General features: G+C 35.3%; 1 protein-coding gene across 1 annotated transcript in view; it reads left to right on the plus strand.

Moving 5' to 3' along the window:
* ANO5 (anoctamin 5) overlaps nucleotides 1–20969 on the plus strand; it is a 98839-nt gene extending 77870 nt beyond the window's left edge. The window contains exons 16-22 of the mRNA XM_032640866.1: nucleotides 52–221; nucleotides 876–973; nucleotides 7795–7925; nucleotides 10757–10962; nucleotides 12614–12792; nucleotides 14169–14274; nucleotides 17219–20969. Coding sequence (XP_032496757.1) covers nucleotides 52–221; nucleotides 876–973; nucleotides 7795–7925; nucleotides 10757–10962; nucleotides 12614–12792; nucleotides 14169–14274; nucleotides 17219–17440 — 1112 coding nt within the window. The 3' untranslated portion in view covers nucleotides 17441–20969. The remainder of the gene's footprint in view (nucleotides 1–51; nucleotides 222–875; nucleotides 974–7794; nucleotides 7926–10756; nucleotides 10963–12613; nucleotides 12793–14168; nucleotides 14275–17218) is intronic.
* Nucleotides 20970–21462: the final 493 nt, after the last annotated feature.

Consider the following 21462-nt stretch of genomic DNA (forward strand, 5'->3'; position numbering starts at 1 on the left):
AGGAGAAGCAGGAAGGTGCATTATTAAACCTTGGTGTTTTTTATTTACCAGAAATTCCTCGGACTCACCAGGAGTATGAGAGCAGTCTTACCTTGAAAATGTTCCTGTTTCAGTTTGTAAATTTTTACTCGTCCTGCTTCTATGTAGCTTTCTTTAAAGGGAAGTTCGTGGGCTATCCTGGAAAATACACATATTTGTTTAATGTGTGGAGAAGTGAAGAGGTAAGAATTCTCTAGAGAGGTGAGGTTTGTGGCTTCAGTAACTCAGTGTTAACTAAATACCTTTAGGTGTGCCCAGCACTAACTCAGATTTTATCAAGCTGCAGGAAAAGTCAAAGACACTGACTGTCCACAGAGCATATTGGTCTTAGAATCCTGCTGTCTGATAGACTTTCCAGTTCGTTCTGGGCAAGAAGTTATATTGTACCTATTGTTTGGTATAAAATATGAACTATGAACTGGAATAAGTAAGTTCTGTATTCTGAAGACTTCCATCAAAGGATGAATAACTTTCTAGAGGTACAGCAAAAAGGGCTCTACCACGGGTACAGAGTTAGAACAGTTCAGTGCTTTCCAAAGCTGGCTGTGCATCCAGATCACATGGAGAAAATAACAACTTCCAGCCCTAATCCAGATATAAAGATTCAGAATTTTCTAAGGCCCAGAAATCTGTTTTTAACATATTTCACAGCTGAATCTAATGTAGCTAGACTGGTGATCAAGCTTGGAACTTGGAACTAAATATCCATTTATATTTCTTTAATATCTGTTCCAATGCAAATCTTCAGATTCTCACCCTCTGGTTTGGGATTTCTTTTGTTGCAGAAGTCCATCTTTCATCCTTTACTTTATTTTTCTCCTTTTTCTTCTTACTAGTGTGATCCTGGAGGCTGTCTAGTAGAATTGACAACCCAGTTGACCATCATAATGACTGGGAAACAGGTCTTTGGAAACATTAAAGAAGCCATTTATCCGTATGTATGACTTACAAGTTTTTGCTTTTTTTTAAGTAAGCATGAGAGATTTCCTCTGGAAAAAATGGAATTCTTTGATTATCATTGTGCCTTTATTAGCTAATGTTTAAGTCAACAGCAACAAAAAAACTTCACTTTTAATCAGCAGTCAAGAATATATTGGGACTTCCCTGGTGGCACAGTGGTTAAGAATCTGCTTGCCAATGCAGGGGATACAGTTTCGATCCCTGGTCCGGGAAGATCCCACATGCCATGGAGCAACTAAGCCCATGCACCAAAACTACTGAGCTTGTGCTCTAGAGCCCACGAGCCACAACTACTGAGCCCATGTGCTGCAACTACTGAAGCCTGTGTGCCTAGAAGCCCGTGCTCCGCAACGAGAAGTCACCGCAATGAGAAGTCACCGCAATGAGAAGCCCGCGCACCGCAACAAAGAGTAGTTCCCACTTGCCACAACTAGAGAAAGCCCGCATTCAGCAACGAAGACCCAATGCAGCTAAAAAATAAAAATAAATTAATTAGTTAATTTAAAAAGAATATATTAAGGTAATACAGACTTTTAAATATACATCTGTTGCTTGAGAAAGTTTAGGGAAAGGTAGTTATCTCTGTCTCCTGTGAAGTTTCCACTGGGAAATCTGTTATATGCTCCATTGGTTATTCTACATGTTCCATTTTATTTCTCAAAATTACTAAAAGTTGAATTCTTTAAAAATATCTGTGTGTCATGGACACATCTGTTACTGAACCAAACTCGGGTCCACTCACCTGCCTGCAGTAAATCCAATCTACTGACACCGGGTTATGGTGAAGGAAATTGCAGTGTTTATTGTAACTCACCATACAAATAGTCTGGGACAGCTAGTGCCTGATGGGTTTCAGAAAAGCATTTTCAAAGTCCAGGTGAGGGAGTGGGGGGTACAGGGTATGTGATCAGCTCATGCACAAATATCTGATTGGTTGATGATGAGGTAACGGGGGTCACAGGGGTTAACATTAGGTGCTAGTAGGTCTGGGGCCTATGTGCTCATGGTCATCAAGTAGTTAACATCTTCCATTTGGTGGGGGTTTTCACATCTGTGAAACAACTCAGGAAATGTGCATCAGATACTATTCTCTATTACTTTCTAGAGGAGCTAAAGCAGAAGATATGCGGAGGAGTCTGTCCCAGGAAGGCCCCATAGGGTCCTTCTCAGTTACACATCTAGGCACAGAAACTGTTTATGAATGAAATTCTGGCACGTGAAGGAATCACTCTCTGTCCCCAAAGCATAGCAATAATGAATACATTATAAAAAAAGAAAACCAAAATGACAGTAGATCTGAAATATAAGGTGAAAATTCCCATGTATAAAAAGAGGAAGAATTAGGGGCCTCCCGGGTGGTGCAGTGGTTGAGAGGCTGCCTGCCGATGCAGGGGACACGGGTTCGTGCCCCAGGAGGATCCCACATGCCGCGGAGCGGCTGGGCCCGTGAGCCATGGCTGCTGAGCCTGCGTGTCCGGAGCCTGTGCTCCTCAACGGGAGGGGCCACAACAGTGAGAGGCCCGCGTACCGGGAAAAAAAAAAAAAAGAGGAAGAATTATAAGCCTGTAATCTTGTGGGGCTCTGAGTTAGGAAATTATAGTGTCAGGGTGTAACACCTATAGGATGAAGTGGACCAAAAGTGCACCACTTAAGACAGGGGACTAGCCAGTTTAACTGTACTTAAAGCCAGGGACTGGGTGTATTCTTACTTACTCATGAAAGGTGGTTGAAAACACCCTCCCCCTCTCTCACCCACTGCCACAGTTTCATAGTATTCCTGGGGTGCTGTTTCATGTGCTGACAAAGGAAGAACATAGATGTATACTTTCAAATGGTATTTGATACACCACATCCCTAATATTGCCACAGAGAAATAATACCAAACTGTTATTTTAAATCCTAGCTCTAGATTGAGAACCTGGAGGCAGAATGGAGGTAACCCCTAAACCAAACACAAGAGGGAAAATAAATAAATATGCACAGAGAGGAAAAGAGACAGGACAGTAAAAGAAAAAAGAAACAAGTAAATTTAAGACTACAGACCAAGATTCAAAATCTTACAAGATTTAATGCTACAAAGGCCACTAACAAAATCAATTCTTAGAAAGTGAACTTACTCTAGGTAGGAGATTCTGGCAAAGCCTAAAAACATAAAAGGAGGTGATACTGTCAATAAAAAGGATAAGGAAATAATTTAAATTAAAACATATAAATGAAACAGGAACAAATGAATATGGGTTTCCCTGGTGGTGCAGTTGTTAAGAATCCACCTGCCAATGCAGGGGACGCAGGTTCGAACCCTGGTCCAGGAAGATCCCACATGCTGCGAAGCAACTTAGCCCATGCACCACAACTACTGAGCCTGCGCTCTAGAGCCCATGAGCCACGACTACTGAGCCCATGTGCCACAACTACTGAAGTCAGCGTGCCTAGAGCCCATGCTCCGCAACAAGAGAAGCCACCGCAATGGGAAGCCTGCGCACCACAATGAAGAGTAACCCCTGCTCACCGCAACCAGAGAAAAAGCCCACGTGCAGCAACGAAGACCCAACATGGCCAAAAAAAATAAATAGAATAAAATAATAAATAAATTTTAAAAAGAGAACAAATGAATTTGAAAAAGAATTATTAAATGTAAAATCATACTTTAAATAAACAGAACAATAGATGGTATCAATTACAGATCAGACACAATTGAAAAATGAATTAGTTAATTGGAAAATAGTACTGAGAAATTCCCACATTGTACAGTGCAACAGAGAGACAATGAGGTTAAAAATATTAAAGTGACAGGAGGCTATATAGTGGCTTCTACATTAATCTGCTAGTAGTTTCAGAAAAAGAAAATTGAGTAAACAGTGGAAAAAATCCTTTGAATAGGTAATTGCTGAAAAATTTCTAGAAATGAAGAAAAACATGAGTTCCAGAGATGAAAATGGATCCTGAGTATGAAGCAAAATAAATAAAATTAAATTCACACCCAGATATGTTATGGTCAATCTATAGAACATCAGAGATAAATAATCTTAAAATCTTTCAGAAGAAAAAGGAATGCCATCTACATTCAATAGATTTCTCACTAATAACATGAGATGCGAAAGTATTTTCAAGATTCTTAGTGAAATAAAATGTTCACCTTAGATTTCTAGAAGCATTTTAACTATTATATAAAGTACAGGTGAAATAAAGGCATTTTTAGACATGAAAAAACTAAGAGTTTACATTCATAGACCCTCATTGGAAGAACTACTGAAAAAAGAAATGAAAGTGTGTAATGCAAGAAACATTGGTTAGTACAGCAATTGGTAGCTCAAAGAAAAATGTAGTACTTTGGTATAAATCTTTAAAATATATGAGATTTGTATGCTGAAAACTACAAGTCCTGTTGAAAGAAAAATTACATCTATGTGAGTGGAGAGAAACGTGTTGATGGATTGGTAGACTCAACTTAATAAAGATGCCAATTATCCCCCAAATTGATAAACAGATTTGTTATTCCAATCAAAATATCAGTAGGATTTTAGTAGATATAGATAAGTAGATGCTAAAATTTATATTGAAGGCAAATGAACTAGAATAGTCAAAACAAATTTGATAAAGAAGAATAAATTTGGAGGAATTACACTATTCAATTTTATGACTTACTATAAAACCATTTAAATCAACATGGGATTGTTGAAGGGATAGACATGTAGGTCAAGTGGAACAGAGACTGAAGAAATAAATCCACACAAATATGGCCATTTTATTTTTGACAGAGGTGCAGAAATAATTCATTGAAGAAACAACAGTCTTTTCAATAGCTGGTGCTGGAACAACTGGACATCCATATGCAAAATAACAAAACTCCATGAGTTAGTTCAAAAGTTAATTCAAAATGGAGCATAGATGATAAAACCATTTTTTTTTTGAGAAAGCAAGGAAGTGATTACAAAATTCAACATGAGGGTTACTATGTGGGGATCAAGGGGTTTGTAATTGGAATGGAACACATAGAAGTGCTTCTGTGATTCCTAGCAAAGTTCTCCTTCTTGAACTGGGTGGTCTCTTTTCCTTTGTGATTCCAGTTACATGCATGCCCATCTTTCTGATATTGTCTCAAAAATCTCAGGTGTTCTTTTCCCTTTTTAGCATTCCTTTTTTCTTTGTATTTTGGTTTCGATATAAGCAGAATATGTTTTCCTTTTAATTCACACATTTGCTACAGTATTTCATATTGTCTTATTTGTTAATTTTTGCCAATTTGGAGAGTGTAAATGATATCTCATTTTGGTCTTATTTTTCATTTCCCTGATTAAGAACAATGAATGAGTCTCTTTTGACCATATGTGTTTTCTCTTCAATGAAGTGCTTATTTGTGTTGTTTAATCATCCTTCTACTTGTATGTTTATCTTTTTCTAACTGATTTGTAGAAATACTGTATAACTCTGGTTACTGTGTTTTTGTTTGTTTGTTTTTTGGTTATATGTGTTGCAAATATTTTATCCCAGCACAATTTTTGTTTTTTTATTTCTTAATAGTATCTTTTTTTTTTTTTTTTTTTTTTCTTGCGGTACGCGGGCCTCTCACTGCTGTGGCCTCTCCCATTGCGGAGCACAGGCTCCAGACGTGCAGGCTTATCGGCCATGGCCTACAGGCCTAGCTGCTCCGCAGCATGTGGGATCCTCCCAGACCGGGGCACAAACCCGTGTCCCCTGCATCGGCAGGCAGACTCTCAACCACTGTGCCACCAGGGAAGCCCATTACTAGTATCTTTTTGGACCAGATAATTGTTTGGTGTGAGGTGCTGTCCTTTGCGTTGTAAGGTGTTTTGCAGCATCCTTGAACTCTACCTGCTATATGCCAGTAGCCCACCTTCTCCCCAGTTGTGACAGCCAAAAATGCCTCCAGTTACTGCAAAAGTCCCCTTGTGGGCTAAATCACTTCCATTTGGGAACCACTGCTGTAGATGGACAAAAGTAGATACTTTTAATATAGCAAAATTTTTATCAATCTTTTCTTTTATGGTTTAGTATTTTTAAAGTCTCGTTTAATACACCCTTTCCTACCTTAAAATCAAAAACCTATTCTCATATAATTACATCTAAATATTTTTAGCATTTTAACATTATTGTTGCCTTTCTCTTTTAAATTCTTAATATACATGGAAAAGCTTTTTGTGTTTGATATGAAGGTCAAATTTAATTTCTTACACACACACACACATATATACATATATACATATATATTACATATATATAATATATATCATGTTACCATTTGTTGAGAAGTCCCTCTTCCCCACTCTCCATGATCTGCAATACCATGTATGCCAAATAGCAAGTACAAGGCTATTACTAGGCCTCCATTCTGTTCCAGGATTTGTCTATCCCTACACCAATACTACACTCTCTTAATACAGCTTTATAACTCTTCATATTTTCTGGGACAGGTTTTACCAACTTATTCCTCATCTATAGAATATCTTGGCTATCCTTTGTCTTTTGTCTTTCTGTGTAAATTTTAGAAACATCTTGTCAGATTTCACTTGGGAAAGTATTTTGGTTTTTTTGATTGAAATTACATTCCAGTTGTTTCAATAAGACAACTGACATTTTATTATGCCAGGTCTTTTTATTCATGAACATTTAGTTTGGACTTTAATGACTTCAAATAAATATTTAAACTTCAGCATACAGGTCTTATAAATCTTTGGTCAAATCCATTTCTAGGTACTTTTCATTTTAATTGCTATTGTAAATGGTATCTTTCTAAAAATTATATTTTCTACCTGTGTTTTGTGGGTATATAGGAATGCAATATATTGATAAATCTATTATTATTTCTAATAATTTTTATCTAACTTCATTGGGGTTTTCTATGCAGATAATCCATTCACATTACTGTTAGTAATTATAGATGTCTCTTCTATTTCCAATTCTTTTGCCTTTTTCTTTTTCATTTTATTGTTCTGGCTAAGATCTCCAATAAAGTCTTGAATGTGATCATACACACCCTTATTTTGTTCTTGATTGTAAAGGGAATGCTTCTCACTTTTCCCTATTAAGAGTGATGTTAACCCCAGGATTTTGGTAGATGCTTTTGGTCAGATTGAGGTAATTATCTTCTTTTCCTACTTTTCAGTCATAAATAGGTTTTAGTAGGTGATTGAAATACATCAAATACATTTTTCTTCATCAATCAACATGATTTTATATTTTTCTCCTTAAATTTGTTAATATGGTCTCTTACATTGATTGTGTTTCTGATAAAAATAATCTTTTTGTTCCTTAAGTAATCCAATATTATCATGATATATTTTATATAGTATATAGAATTTAGTTAGGTAATATTTTATTTAGGATTATTGCATTTATTTTCATGTGTTAGATAACCTCTTCGTTCCCTAGTCATACATTTTCTATTGTAACCCACTTCTCATTTCCCCAAGTGGCCTTCTGAGTATCATGGCAACATAAAGGATAGTGAATTAAATAGATAAAAACCATCCTGTAGTGATCCTCTCCTCCACATGCTCTTTAACAGAACTGTCTCTGAGTAAATACACTTCCCTGCAGAGAGTCAGGGTTGTCTTACTTTCTCAATCACCCAAGTAAAGATCTTTTGCCTCATCAAGTACTGTGAACAGAACACAAGGTTCTGACTTGGACTTTAGCTGTAGTCTTACCTCTACATGTTCTGTGATCTAAACTTACTTACCCTCCCTTACCGCCATTTTTTAGATCTAAGACTGATTCTCTGACCCCTTTCTTTTAAACCCTATTTCATGTATTTACTTTTATCACTTCCAACAGCTTGGTTCTGAATTGGTGGAGACGCCGAAAAGCTCGAACCAACTCTGAAAAGCTATACAGTCGATGGGAGCAGGACCATGACCTTGAAACTTTTGGTTCTCTCGGGCTATTCTATGAGTACTTGGAAACAGGTAATTTTCAACCACTGCCTTGAAACATGGAATAGGCTGAGTAAAATAAGTATTTTTCAGCTCTTAATATTTCTTCCTACCTTGCACATAGTAGGTGTTCAGTAAATCATTGGCTAGTGGATGAAAAGATAGATGGGTGGGTATGGAAAAGATTGGTTCAGTATTTCTATTTCACACCAAATAGAATGCAGAATGAAATTAATTTCAAAACACCAATCTCAGAGATATTTTTCCTATCAATTTAATGTTAATACTGTTGAACCAAATAAAGTAAGGATCACTTTTTTTTGTGGAAATAATCAAAATATTTATTGACAGATGAATGGATAAAAAATGTGGTATAAATATACATATAATGGATTTTTATTTTATTCAGCCTTAAAAAAACCAAATCCTGCTCTACGTGACAACATGGATGAACCTTGAGGACATTATGCTAAATCAAATAAGCCAGTCAACTGTGTGATTCCACTCCTACTCACATGAAGTACTTAAAATAGCCAAACACATAGAAGCAGAGATAGAATGGAGGTTGCCGGGGTGGGGGGGGGGGGGAGGAGGAAATGGAAACCCTCCCCCCGCTTCAAATAACACTTAACAAGGGCAGCTTTGTTTTAACCTAAAACAGAAGAAATGAGTGCCAGTTACAAACATTCATACAAATCTCCAATATCAATTCTTGATAAAGATCTTAATTTAATACCTTGTCCAACTAGATTATTTGGCTTAGGTTTTTGTTTTGTTTTGTTTTGTTTTGTGGCAGAGTCCTAACCACTGGACCACCAGGGAATTCCCCTTGGCTTCGTTTTGTAAGGCAGAACACTGTCTCTCCCTCCATGTCCACAGGAGAAAGGGAATGTTGCCATATCTTTTCTGAGTCTCTTTTTGTTAACTATGAAGACTTGCATTTTGTAAGGCTAATCTCTGGAATTCTGTTATAAGTAAGGATCAGTTTTTAATACCTGTCTCAAATTAGTTTAAGTAGCTTTCTCCTTTCATTTGTCTCAGTGACTGCTCATAGAAAGAATATGTTGAAAAACATTTACAGAGCCTGACATACATTTAGTGTATGTCCCTTGTTTCAAGCTGAAAAGAAGGCAAAAAGCAGTTATGCAAGGGAAACCCAAATTGAACGCAAGAAATGCATAAAATACTCTAAGGATTGAAAAGAGAAGAGACCTTGAGATGAAATTTTAGGAGAAATAATAATGGGGACTGCTTGTGGAGTTTATCCAGGGTGTTTCCTCTCAGATGTCCTTCTCTGCTTCTTTGGTGGAATTAAAGAGGACCGTTTTCCCAACTTATTCTCATGGCCCATAAAAGTCATGGTAGAATAATGGAGATGACCTGAATTTGTTACCGATTCTCCACTGTAACACATACATATGATACCTGGATTAAAATAGGTACATCAGGACAAATAGGAAGAAGTCTCCAGTTATAAAATTAGGTAGTCCTTGCTTTATGGAGTGATAAGGCTGTAATTTTTAATTAATTGCTTATGTTTCAAGTGAATTTGTACATAAATGTATCAGAGATTATAACTAAAATTAAAAGATGAAATCAGGGTTTCATGACAAGATTAACTACCATTTATTGAGACACCACTAAGAATTAGTTTATTCTGGATATTTTACATACATTATCTCTAATCTTGAAACATTCTACGGAAATAGTCATTTTATCTTAGAGGGTACTGAAACTTGGATAGATTAAGTAATTTGCCATGGGCCACAGAGATTATAGGTAAAGATCTGGGATTTGAACCTAGAAATTCAAGCTGTTTCTACATAATGCTTTGTCTTAACTTTCTATCTCTTGGTTCAGTAGAGAAGTCAGGAAGGAGGCAGTTTGTTCCCTTGTTTTAGTAGATGACAAGACTGATTCTAATGAGAAATCTTATGAGAAGAGCTGAAATCCAGAAACACTCAAGATCTAACTAAAAACAGAGGACTAGTGGAAGATTCTTTTCTTCTTTTTTCCTTCAATGGAAAGCCATTTTTTGTATCTCTTCTTATTTTTTCTTCACTCATGTGGGAAGCCCAGTTTGCCAGCTGCATGGATTCTTTCACCCCAAGCACTGATGGAAACAAAAGAAGAAAAGTGGAGAGAGAAGCCAGCTTACACAGGTGTTAAGCCTCAATGAGGAAAGAGAGTAAAACTTATTTAGAAAGATGTCAAGTTAGTACAGAGGATCAGGACCTTAACAAATACCTCATTCCAGGATATGTATATTTCCTTTGCCCACATATATTTCTGATGCTTTATATGATTCATTTCCTGATTTGTTGTCAGATATCTTGTTTGTTCTACCTTTTCCTCTGTTAACATCTTCAAATCTTAAATAATGCATTCGTTCATAAGGCTTATAGTTGAGTGTTTTTATATACCCCAAACATACAAATGAGTCGATCATTATCCCTGATCTTAAAAAATACATAGATTAGCAAAATAGAAAACTTGATTACCCCACTGATGTGCCAATACCCATGTAAATGCTGGGGTAGCATAGACCTAAACATAGACCATAATAAAAGACTGTGTTTTATGAATAATAGCAATATCTTATCTAACAAGAATAAATGCTTTCTTCAGACAAGCAGGTCTCAAAAGAAACAGCAGGGATGGAGCTGAGCTGTGCATGACCAGCTCAACAAATAAGTCACTGTGCTTCCTATAGGGAAGAGGATGTGGACAGCTGGAAAGAGACCTGGAGTGTTTTGCTGATGTAGATCCCTCCAAAATGAGGGAAGTAGCAGGAGTTAGGCAGAGTGTTCCCCGTTTTCCCCTCCACAATAATGAGTTTGTGAATTTTTCTTTTATCCCTGCAGTTATCCAGTTTGGATTTGTTACATTATTTGTGGCCTCTTTTCCTTTGGCTCCTCTTCTTGCTCTCTTGAATAATATAATAGAGATTCGAGTGGATGCCTGGAAGCTTACTACTCAGTACAGGAGACCTGTAGCTGCTAAGGCTCATAGCATAGGTGTTTGGCAAGACATTCTTTATGGAATGGCTGTCCTTTCTGTTGCAACTAATGTAAGTAGACCTATTTCAGTGGAATAACTGTACTTTTTTTCTTTTCTTGAGGATGGGGAGATGGGAAAGATGTTTAACTCAATCTTTATTTACATTGATTTCATCATGGTCCATAAAGGTAAAACATCCCTAAACTTTTATGTGCTAAACAACATAGGCAACTCTATGACATGCAAACTCTTAGATATACAAGGAAGATTGTAAAAACATGCTTATTAAAATACCATGATATATTTTCATAGCATGTGACAAAGTAGACAGAAAATAAGTAATGATATAAAGGATTTAATAATACAATTAAAGCTTGATTATACATAAAATTGTATACTACAAACAGAATATACAACATTTACCTGTCATTTTTATGGAGCACTTATTAAAAATGATAACAAAACTGAATTCCCAAAAGCAGAAATTTTACAATGAATATCATCTACAATAATGGTATAAAAAATGAAGTTGATAATAAGATAGCCAAAAAAGAAAATTAAACCACTTAACGTTCATGCTTCCAAGGAAGCTTATTGTACAAAGATGAAATAAAATTGAAGTTATAAGGAAAGCTTAATTAAAACGAAAGCCTATCAAAATTTTCCTAGCTGATTTTAGGAATCAGCCAGAACCATATTTATAAAAACTATATACCAATAAATGCTTTTATTATTGAAAAAGAAGAAGGAAACCATGAGCTGAACATGTAACTTATGAAACTAAGAAAAAATGTAAAACTAATCAATAGAAAGTAGTAAGAAAGAATTAATGAAGATATAAACAGAAATAAATTAGAAAACAAACAAAAAGCAATATAATTGCTAAATAAGTCGAGTTGGTTCATTGAAAAGATAAACAAAACTGAAGATCTCAAACAAAAAAAGAATTACAGGGTACAAGTGAGAAAATTATAAGAATGTTATGTATACATTTATTCTAATAATTTTTAAATCTATTTGAAATTGTCACTTTTTTAGAAATAAAACTGCCAAAATATATTCAGTAAGTGATAATAAAACATGAAATGGACCAGTAACTATAGAAGCAATATTAAAAGATTTTAAAAATCTACCACTAAAAATGTAGATGGCAGGGCCAAATGGTTTTAAATTGACTTATCTTACCTAAAGGAAACATGACATTTATAGTATTCCAGAGCTTAGGAAAGGATGGGAAAATACCATTCCTGTGGCATCAAATACTGAAATTAATTGCACTGAACTGTGGGAAATTTACCAGTATGGTCTTCTATTTCTTCATTCTCCATTCCCTACACACACACACACACACACACACACACACACACACACACACACACACATACACACATGTCCAGGCCAGTAAATTTGGTTAAGAAATGTAAGAAATAGCAAGCCATGATGGAAGGAGATAGACACAGGCATGGTGTTTTCGGGGACAGATACATTTAGGTTAAATTTTCAATGTAGCACTTTCTAGCTATGAAATCTTGGAATACTGATTATACACTGTAAATGAGCTATTTTATGTTCTAGGTCAAAGACTCATATATTAATTTGATTAATAATAACATTCTAATCATTTTGTATCCATAAGGCATATGGAACTGAAAGATATACAAATCAAACATTTGTAAAACTGCATTGTTAGCTCACGATCTCCCTCTTGTTTTGTCCTTTAGGCTTTTATTGTTGCATTTACATCGGACATGATCCCCCGTTTAGTTTACTACTATGCCTACTCAAAAAATGCCATTCAGCCTATGAAAGGGTATGTCAATAACAGCCTGTCAATATTCCTGATAGCTGATTTTCCAAACCACACTGTGCCTTCGGAAAAACGAGACTTCACCACTTGCAGGTTTTCTCTTGTTTTCATTTTGTTTTTTAAATGTATTTCTTAAGTTCTCCATTTCCTTCATGTCTTACAAAAAAAATTTTACTTGGGGCAGTAAAAATCCTGGATAAAGTGCATGAATTCTAGAATTCACACATTGTATGGTTCTGATTTGAAAAAGTAGAATGCCCAAAAGTAAGACAATATTATGGGTAAAGATAATGTCAATTTTGAATTGTTTCTTATTTTCTAAGTTTATTGGAAAAATTTTCTTCAACAAATACCTCCTTGGTCCCAAGTTGCAATATCTATAATCATACAGCATGGTCATATTTTACGTGCATTTAACCTACTTGAATTTAACTATGTGTCCTCAAAAAGAGGCAGAGTAAGGAAGAGAGAAATAATATGATTAGTTCACCAGCCATCCCATTTAAAAGGTTTCTTCATGTAGGGAGTGTGAACTTGGATTTGTAAACCTGCTGCTTTCACACTCAGTGTCTCACGTATTGTGAGGATCTTTTTACTCTAGGATTTAAAGTTATATATATTTATTTATGTATGTGTGTGTATGTATGTATGTGTGTGTATATATATATATATATATATATATATATATATATATATGGTACGTCAAGTCTTTTAAACCTTTAACCAAGTGCTTCATCTGGGATTCCAACAACAACAACAAAAAAATCCAGCAAAATGTTGCAACACAGGTAGACAAAAGCATTGTTATATTCTATATTTATATAGAGAGGAATCATAACATGGGCAACTGTCAGATTTCTTGATGTCATCACTTCCTACCTGAACTAAATCTTTGAACGTTAATATCTAGACACTTGCAGAAAAAAATGAACTCACAAATTGAACACCAAGAAAACCCCAGAAGGCTAATAAGGAAAACAAAAATAATGCAGTGTCATATAAGCTGAGAAAATAGAGTTTCAAGAAAATAAGAATGGTCAACAATGTCAAGTTCTGTTCTTCACAGGTCAAATAAGATCTGGATGAAAATGTTCCTTCAGTTTAATGATAGGAGACAGTTGGTGTCAGTGGAGTGATGATAGAACTAAGTGTGTTAAGGAGTAGGAAGAGAGGGAATGGAATGCAAAGAGCAAATTTTGCTATAACTCTCTAGAGAAATTTGTCTCTGAAGGACAGGAGAGCAGTTTCACTTGTGTCTCTTGCTACATATATACTATACAAAAGTAACATATGGCTCTTCTTTTTATCTGTATAGGAAAGATAAATGTTTCATAATAGCAATTATTTTCCTTTGACTTGATTTTGTTGTCAACTGAAAGGGTCTCTTACAAGAAATAATATGAATTTATACTAGGTCTCTTTGTTTGAAGTTATAGCTTATATTTTGCATTTACTTCCATTTTTTTCAGGTACAGAGATTACAGAAATCCTCCTGATCACGAGGAGAAATATTTTCATAATATGCAGTACTGGCACGTCCTTGCTGCTAAGATGACCTTCATCATAATTATGGAGGTGAGCCTTTATTAACTTTCATGCCAGTTAGTGTCTTTTCTCCCTTTAGGCATATATTTCTAAGCATATTTGTTCCGCAGAAAATTAGCATTATCTCAATAGACTATTTTGAAGGAAGTATTTGTTCTCATAAAAAGTAAGTTAGGAATATTTTAAGTACAGTGGATTGCCTATTACTCACTTACTCTTGTTGAAGACACCAAGGTAACAGAAAAGAAAAAATAAGACCTCTGTCTTTGAGGTCAGTCAGAGGGCAGAGGACCCACTTATTTTACTGAATACCTATTATTAATAAATAGTGGTTGCAGAGGCTATAATAATAACTTTGTAAGTTCGGCTTTATTATTCACCCTTGACAAATGAATCCAACAGTCGCAAAATTAGTTAGTTGGTTTAAAGATAATCGGCTAATATTCGAGCTGGGTTTCAATGCCAGATGTCTCACTGCCAAGCCTCTGCTCTGTCCACTATATTATGTTTCCTACCTTGTGGAAAATCTAGGGTAATTATGGATATAAGACATGCAATACAAAAGAACCAATACAGAGGGGGTATTTGGCTAAGTTACAAATTGAGTGCTACAAATCATAAGATATGAAGGCCGATAAGGGAGAGATAAATAAATGTTAGGCATTTTTTCACTCGACAGTAAAGGCCAATAATAGACTAGATAAGTCTAATGCAAGAAAACACAAATTCCTATCAGTTTTTGTTTAATTTGTTTTATTTTTATCAAGGTTATACATGTAAGTAATTTAAATCCTCACCCCTCTCAGTTCCTTATGAATTTATCACTTTCATTCCCACATTTTCCATCAGCGGTTTAGATCATCTTTCAGCCTGGTAAATTACAAAAGGAATTCTTTGGAATTTTTGTTTCTGTTTATTTTTTTTGATCATCCCAGGCTCCGACTCACCATCATTCTGGAACTTCTCTTCAACTTCTCTTATACTGAATACTATATTTTCTTCCATCTATTTTTCTCCCATTCTTGAATTACTAGCTTATTTTGATAAAGCACATCTTTCATTAATTTTCTGATGAAAATAATGGACAATTTTTGAGAACTTGAATATTAAAATTTCTTCTTTTTCCACATAGATAATTAATTGGTATAGAATTTGATTAAAAGTCATTTTCCCTGAAAATTTTTGAACCAACTGTTTTTAGGTATTCCTGAAATTTTCCAAGACATTGCTCTATTTTCTGTCAGCTTCTAGTGTTGCTATGAAGTACAATACCATTCTAATTTCCCATTCTTTGTTTATGAATTTTTTATGTATCAATAAGCTTTGAGGATTCTCTCACTAGTCCTTTTATGAAACTTCACAAGACAGTCATGTGATGTTGGACTATTAATATTAATTGTTCTGGACACTCACTAAGCCCCTTTGACCTGCAAATATAATTACCCTTTAAGTTGAGAAAATTTGCTTGTACTATTTTTTTTTTTTTTTTTTTGCGGTACGCAGGCCTCTCACTGTTGTGGCCTCTCCCGTTGCGGAGCACAGGCTCCGGATGCGCAGGCTCAGCGGCCATGGCTTACAGGCCCAGCCGCTCCATGGCATGTGGGATCTTCCCAGACCGGGGCACGAACCTGTGTCCCTTGCATCGGCAGGTGGACTCTCAACCACTGTGCCACCAGGGAAGCCCTACTTGTACTATTTCTTTGATAATTTCCTTCTTTTCTCTGTTCTATCTTTCTGGGACTTCTGTTATTCAGGTGTTACAAATGTTTTGAAATTCTGTTATATTTATCATTTATTTTCTCTCCTATAAATAGTCAGATTCATATCTTTACCTTTTTATTCTACTGTTCTCTTGCTCTCATCATTATCTAGGTATCCTCTTAGTTCCCATTTGTGTGCTTCAGTCTTACCCTTTCATATTAGAGACTTTCTTATGTATTTGGTTGTTCTTGGCAATCTGCTCATATTTAAGAGCGAAGCAAGGAAAGCCGATTATAAGCTTTGTGTGCATACAGGAAGGACATCACTTGGGTGGGCTTCACTGTAGGGTGATAAAGGGGCCTTTTCATTTGAGACCTACAAAATTTTGATATCTATAATTCTAACTTCTCTGATTAGTTATTTTTCCCAGAGAGAAATCCTCCAACCTCCTGTTTGTTGAGCTATTTCATGACTGTGTTGAGAGCCAAGAAAGGCAGGAGAGACTAGAGATCTCATGGTTCAGAATGCTGAATTGCATTGAGTTGCCCTGTTTCCAGTATGGTGCCACACCTCCATCTTTCGCAATCTCTGCTGCCTGTGAGTTCACAGCTCTCTGTCTTAATTTCTGCAGAAAATATAATTTCTGCAGAAAATAAGGTACTCAGTTGCTGCCAGGGTGGGATTGGAGAGAAGTAGTTCCTGAACATGGTTGAGAGAGAGGCTCTGAAAATTCATCTGCCCCTTATACAAATTTTTAAATAAGCCTCTTATTTTTAACTCCACCCACACTACACCTTCAGAGTCCTTAGTTGAACTTTTCTGAACTTTTCTGATGATTTGAAACAAAATTGGCCTTTGTCTTGATTTCTACCATCACTGTATCACCAACTGCAAATTTAAGTGCCAGCTTTCTTCACTGTCTCGAGTCTGTTGTCACTGTTTCCTCCCTTTTTTGTGTGTCTTTGTGAACAATACAATTTTTAAATTTCTTTACAAATATTTTATTAGGTTTTCAGGAGGAAGCGTAGATGAAGAGTATATTCAATAACCACGTTCAACTGGAATCTCTGTAATCACATATTTTAGTATATATTTGTTTGCTTAATGTTGGTCTTTGTAGGAAAGTTCCAGGACAGGGACTATATCTCTTTGTTTTTCCTTCTAGCTACTGTATCGAGCACAGTTTGTTGAACGAATGAAACAATTTGTATGAACATCTGCTGAACATTTGACAACTCTAGCAGTGTGTCTGATTTTCTTTTGTTTCCTCTAGCATGTTGTGTTTCTAATGAAATTTTTGTTGGCGTGGATGATCCCTGATGTTCCAAAAGATGTTGTGGAAAGAATCAAGCGAGAAAAGTTAATGACTGTCAAGATTCTCCATGACTTTGAGCTTAACAAACTAAAAGAGAACTTGAGAATGAATTCTAGTGATTTTGCCAAGCATCTCATTATTCAGGAAAACAAAGTACAGCTGGCTAAATCAGCAACCTAATCAACATAACAAGTAAGCGGCTGGTGCCTGTCTGACTTCACAGTTTTCCCTGGGTTTGGGGCCAGAAGCCAGAAGCCATGTGTCAATTTTACCCTTTCTTCTTTTTTGCTTAACTCAAAGTTTCTGTACACTCATATAGAGGCCAACTTAGTGGAGGCTGGAAGAATACCACTTGTCTGCTTCATTGGCTGGGCCCACCCCAGATATTGTTTTCTGGGGTTCTATAAATGATTGTTAAATGGATGTGTGAAATCAGAATATTGGAAGATCATGGGATGTTGCAGTTTAGAATTAAACACTGGACGTGAGCTGTCCCATCACCTTCCAGTGCAGCTGCACATTTTCATGGTCTTCATTCTGTTGGGTTGTGTTATATCTCTGTCCCATCAAGAAAAGTATTGGGACAAAAAGATGTGAAGAGGTCTACTGAGCCATAAATATATCCTGCCATTTTAGACTATGCAGATGTAAAACCAATATCAGATGAGATAAGAAAACTTACATATTAAAAATATTGGGTAAATCTCATGGCAGGGGTTTGTTCCCAAAATCATCCTGAATAAGGTAAACTTCCATCAGAATTCCAGATAGTCCTTCCAGGTAAATACAAAATTGATTTTTCAAGAGACTGAACATTTGGGTTTAAGCAAAAGACTAACAACTAATTTCTTTAAATATAACATTTCAGAAACAGGAGTTTTAAAACTGGATTGTCTTATCTGGGAAACAGCATTAAGAAGGTTTTAGATTGTTTCAGGTCTTTAAGTAAATGAAAGATATAGAGAAGTGAGTGTGTCTTCTTAGTAGTTAATGAATGCAAGATAGTGTATATCAATTAATTTATTGACTTCAATCTAAAAAATCATTGAATTATTTTTAAAAATAATTTTTCTTCCACAACACCTATTTTGCATCATGAAGCCTGTTTGAGCATTAACTATTTGTATAAGTTAGGTACAAGTTGTTTATGAAATTCTATCTCATTTAAAGCAGTCTCAAATCTTGTAATGAGTTTACAATTTTTTCTATTGATGCACTGCTGTACAATGCTCAGTGCCTTGCTCCTATGCCTTTGCCCCACAAGATGTGGTTGTACTGTTGATTTAATGTGATGTAACATCTCAGGTGTGAGCTTCTTTTAGAGAAATTGTTAGTTTAACATCAATCACAGAGTTTAACACCAAATGTGGATCACCCAAATAAGAATGAGGTGATGGATTTGATAGCTAAGTAAAAAAAATATATTCGTTGAATTATTTCTCTCATACTTAAGCCTATGGCACATGTACCCCAATTCTTGTTCTTCTTTCCCTTAAAAAATACTTAATATATATTTTAAACACTATAGAGAGATGTAGTTTAATTTTATAACATTTGAATCTCTAGTTTCAAATTACACTTCATTTTCAAAAGAATAGTGTCTTTTAATTGCACACAAAAGAAGAAATTTTATTACAAGATTTTTTTAAAAGTAGTGTTTCGTTATTTGATCCTAATACGATTTTATAGAATTGCCAGTATTAAGTGTATGGCAGGTAGTATTAACTAATGATCAATATTAAGCATTTAGAACTGAGGATTATGAATTTATAAAACCATGAGACAGTTACCCCAGTATTAGCAGTAATTTATCATCCACTGGGTAGATTTTATGAACATTTTTGCATAATTTGAAATGATCTCATTATTGAAGAATGATTTCACATGTGGAGGAGTTTATTTTCTTTGAGAGAACCAGTTAGTGTTACTATGAAATTAGCCACAGATGCAGTATTTTTGCTTGTCAAAGCAAACTCTGTTACTATTGATGTTGTACAGCTCATACTGCTTCCTTCCTGGGAGCTAATAAAAATAAGGAAGAGCATGGAAAATGGTTTCTCAGATATAAGGTTTACTTTTTATGGCTTAACAGTGTTTATAGAGCTAGACTGTAAGATAAATAAAGACAAATTTAATTCACATGGTTATCTGTACACTGCAATCTTAAAACAAAACAACTCAAGTGTTGGGTTTCTAGGATGTACGGAGAAACTAGCAAGGGAAGAAATAGTTTTTAAGATAAGTCAATAGTTCCTATGATGGGTAGATATTTTCCTTTTAAAATGTTGACAGATACTTTATATTCACATTTCAGTTTTCTACCAAGAAGTTTCTCACATTTTAAAAGGAAATACAAGTATCTCTCACTTTCCTAAAAGCTTGATGAACCAAATCCGAAAGCCAAATCGCTTCAGATGGATTTGTCTTGTCTAGTTAAACCCATTAGTTGTTGTAAGAGGGCTGAGTTGAGCACCTGACTGCCAGATGTAAGTTGATATTTATCAGCATGGCAGATGTTTTTATAATTCAATCAAATCCATAGTTATTTTTTTCAGAAATGTTCCAGAAATCATTTGAGACTTTCTTTGAAATAATATGAAGTATAAAATCCATAGGAAAAAAAAAACCTCTTTTCAAATGTCATCTCAAATTTTCACCTTCATCAGTTTTTCTTTGCACAAAAGAAGCAGAATCCACTTCAAAACATTTCTTTTAGAGGAACCCATCAAGAAGAGGGGGGTGTCTTAATTAAATGGAATGCTATCTTATTGTGACTCCTCTTGACTCTAACAGTCTTCTTTTAACTAAGCCATCAAGCAAATTATCAAGGAAAAGAAAAAGGAAAGAAGATAAAGAAGAGGAGGGACAGAGGAAGGAGATAAGAGTTCCCTCCTTATGAACCTGTGTGTTCTCCTATGGGGAGAGAGGTGTTGTGAGGTGCATTGTGCAGCTGTGGATGCTAAGAAGAATGTCTCTTTCCTAAAACATCTAATGAGGGTGAGAGAAAAGCCAAAGAAATTTCAAGTTGAACACTATTATATGTCAAAAGTAAAACTTTGATTTCCAAGTGACTTTGTAGTGTCAGCTGCCATGTGTAGCCCTGGGTCTCTGTTGATTACAACAGTTGAGGCTGAGGAATTTGTGCTGCTGATTCAAAAGGTGAATATATTGTTGTGAAAGAACAATATATTCTCTTTTGTTTTTAATCAGTACCAGTTATTATGTTATCAAAGAATGTTATTAAGGAAAATAGCATTGCAAGAAGTACCATTGGCCAGGCTTAGATGTCTGCTCACATGAATCCCTATTACTGTTATGTTATTTTTTTTTTCTAGACAGTATTTTACTCCACTACTTTATGTGTAATAATTCAAGTATGTCAGTTATTCCAGGATTATGTAAAAATTCAGGAGAATATTAAAACGTGGTTCAATGTGTGTTAAATACATTCTTTCCTCTCCTAAAACTGTTTGACTAGGTGTGTCTTTCCTATGAAAGATTATGTGTCATGGTGTTAACCAAGAAAACAAGTGCTTGCTTTTCTTCTCTTTCTTTCTTTCTTCCATTTTTTTTTTTTTTTTTATGCAAGGAGGGTGGTATGCAGGTACACAAGAAAAGTATCTCTTAAGTTACATATACATAATTTCTATAAATCTCAAGAGATTCAAATATGCACAATGAATAAAGTAATACTTAATTTTAAACTACATTTTGACATGAGCTCAACTTATTCTTACAGTAAAATATTGATCTGCTTTTTCTGAATTTGAGTGCTCTAAGAGGTTTTGAGGTCATTTTTTGTTGTCTAGAAATATTAAAATACATTACGTATAATATGTTTAATTCACAAAATTACATATTTGTCACATTTAGAGATGCACATTCCTTGAAGAAGGAGTCTAGATGGTCCAGAAAAAATGGAGAAGGTGGTAATTTTTTGTTGTTTTGCCTTTTTATCTTTTCTACTTTGAAAGGTGATTAAAATGAACAAAAAGGCCCAAGGAGAAAAATAGTGTGTTATTTTCCAAAATTTTTTCTAGGTCCGCCTTTCCCCAAAAGAAATCCACAACCAGCTTCCTTGGAATTATCTGGGCCGCTTGTGAGATATGCATATCCCTTGGTCCTATCCCATATCCCAAGGAACAGAGTCTCTTGGAGAGGAGCTTTTAAAAATCTTCAGGGTTACTTTGGGGGGTGGGATA

Source organism: Phocoena sinus, chromosome 8 (genome assembly GCF_008692025.1).
Source record: "Phocoena sinus isolate mPhoSin1 chromosome 8, mPhoSin1.pri, whole genome shotgun sequence".
NCBI classification, from domain to species: Eukaryota; Metazoa; Chordata; class Mammalia; order Artiodactyla; family Phocoenidae; genus Phocoena; species Phocoena sinus.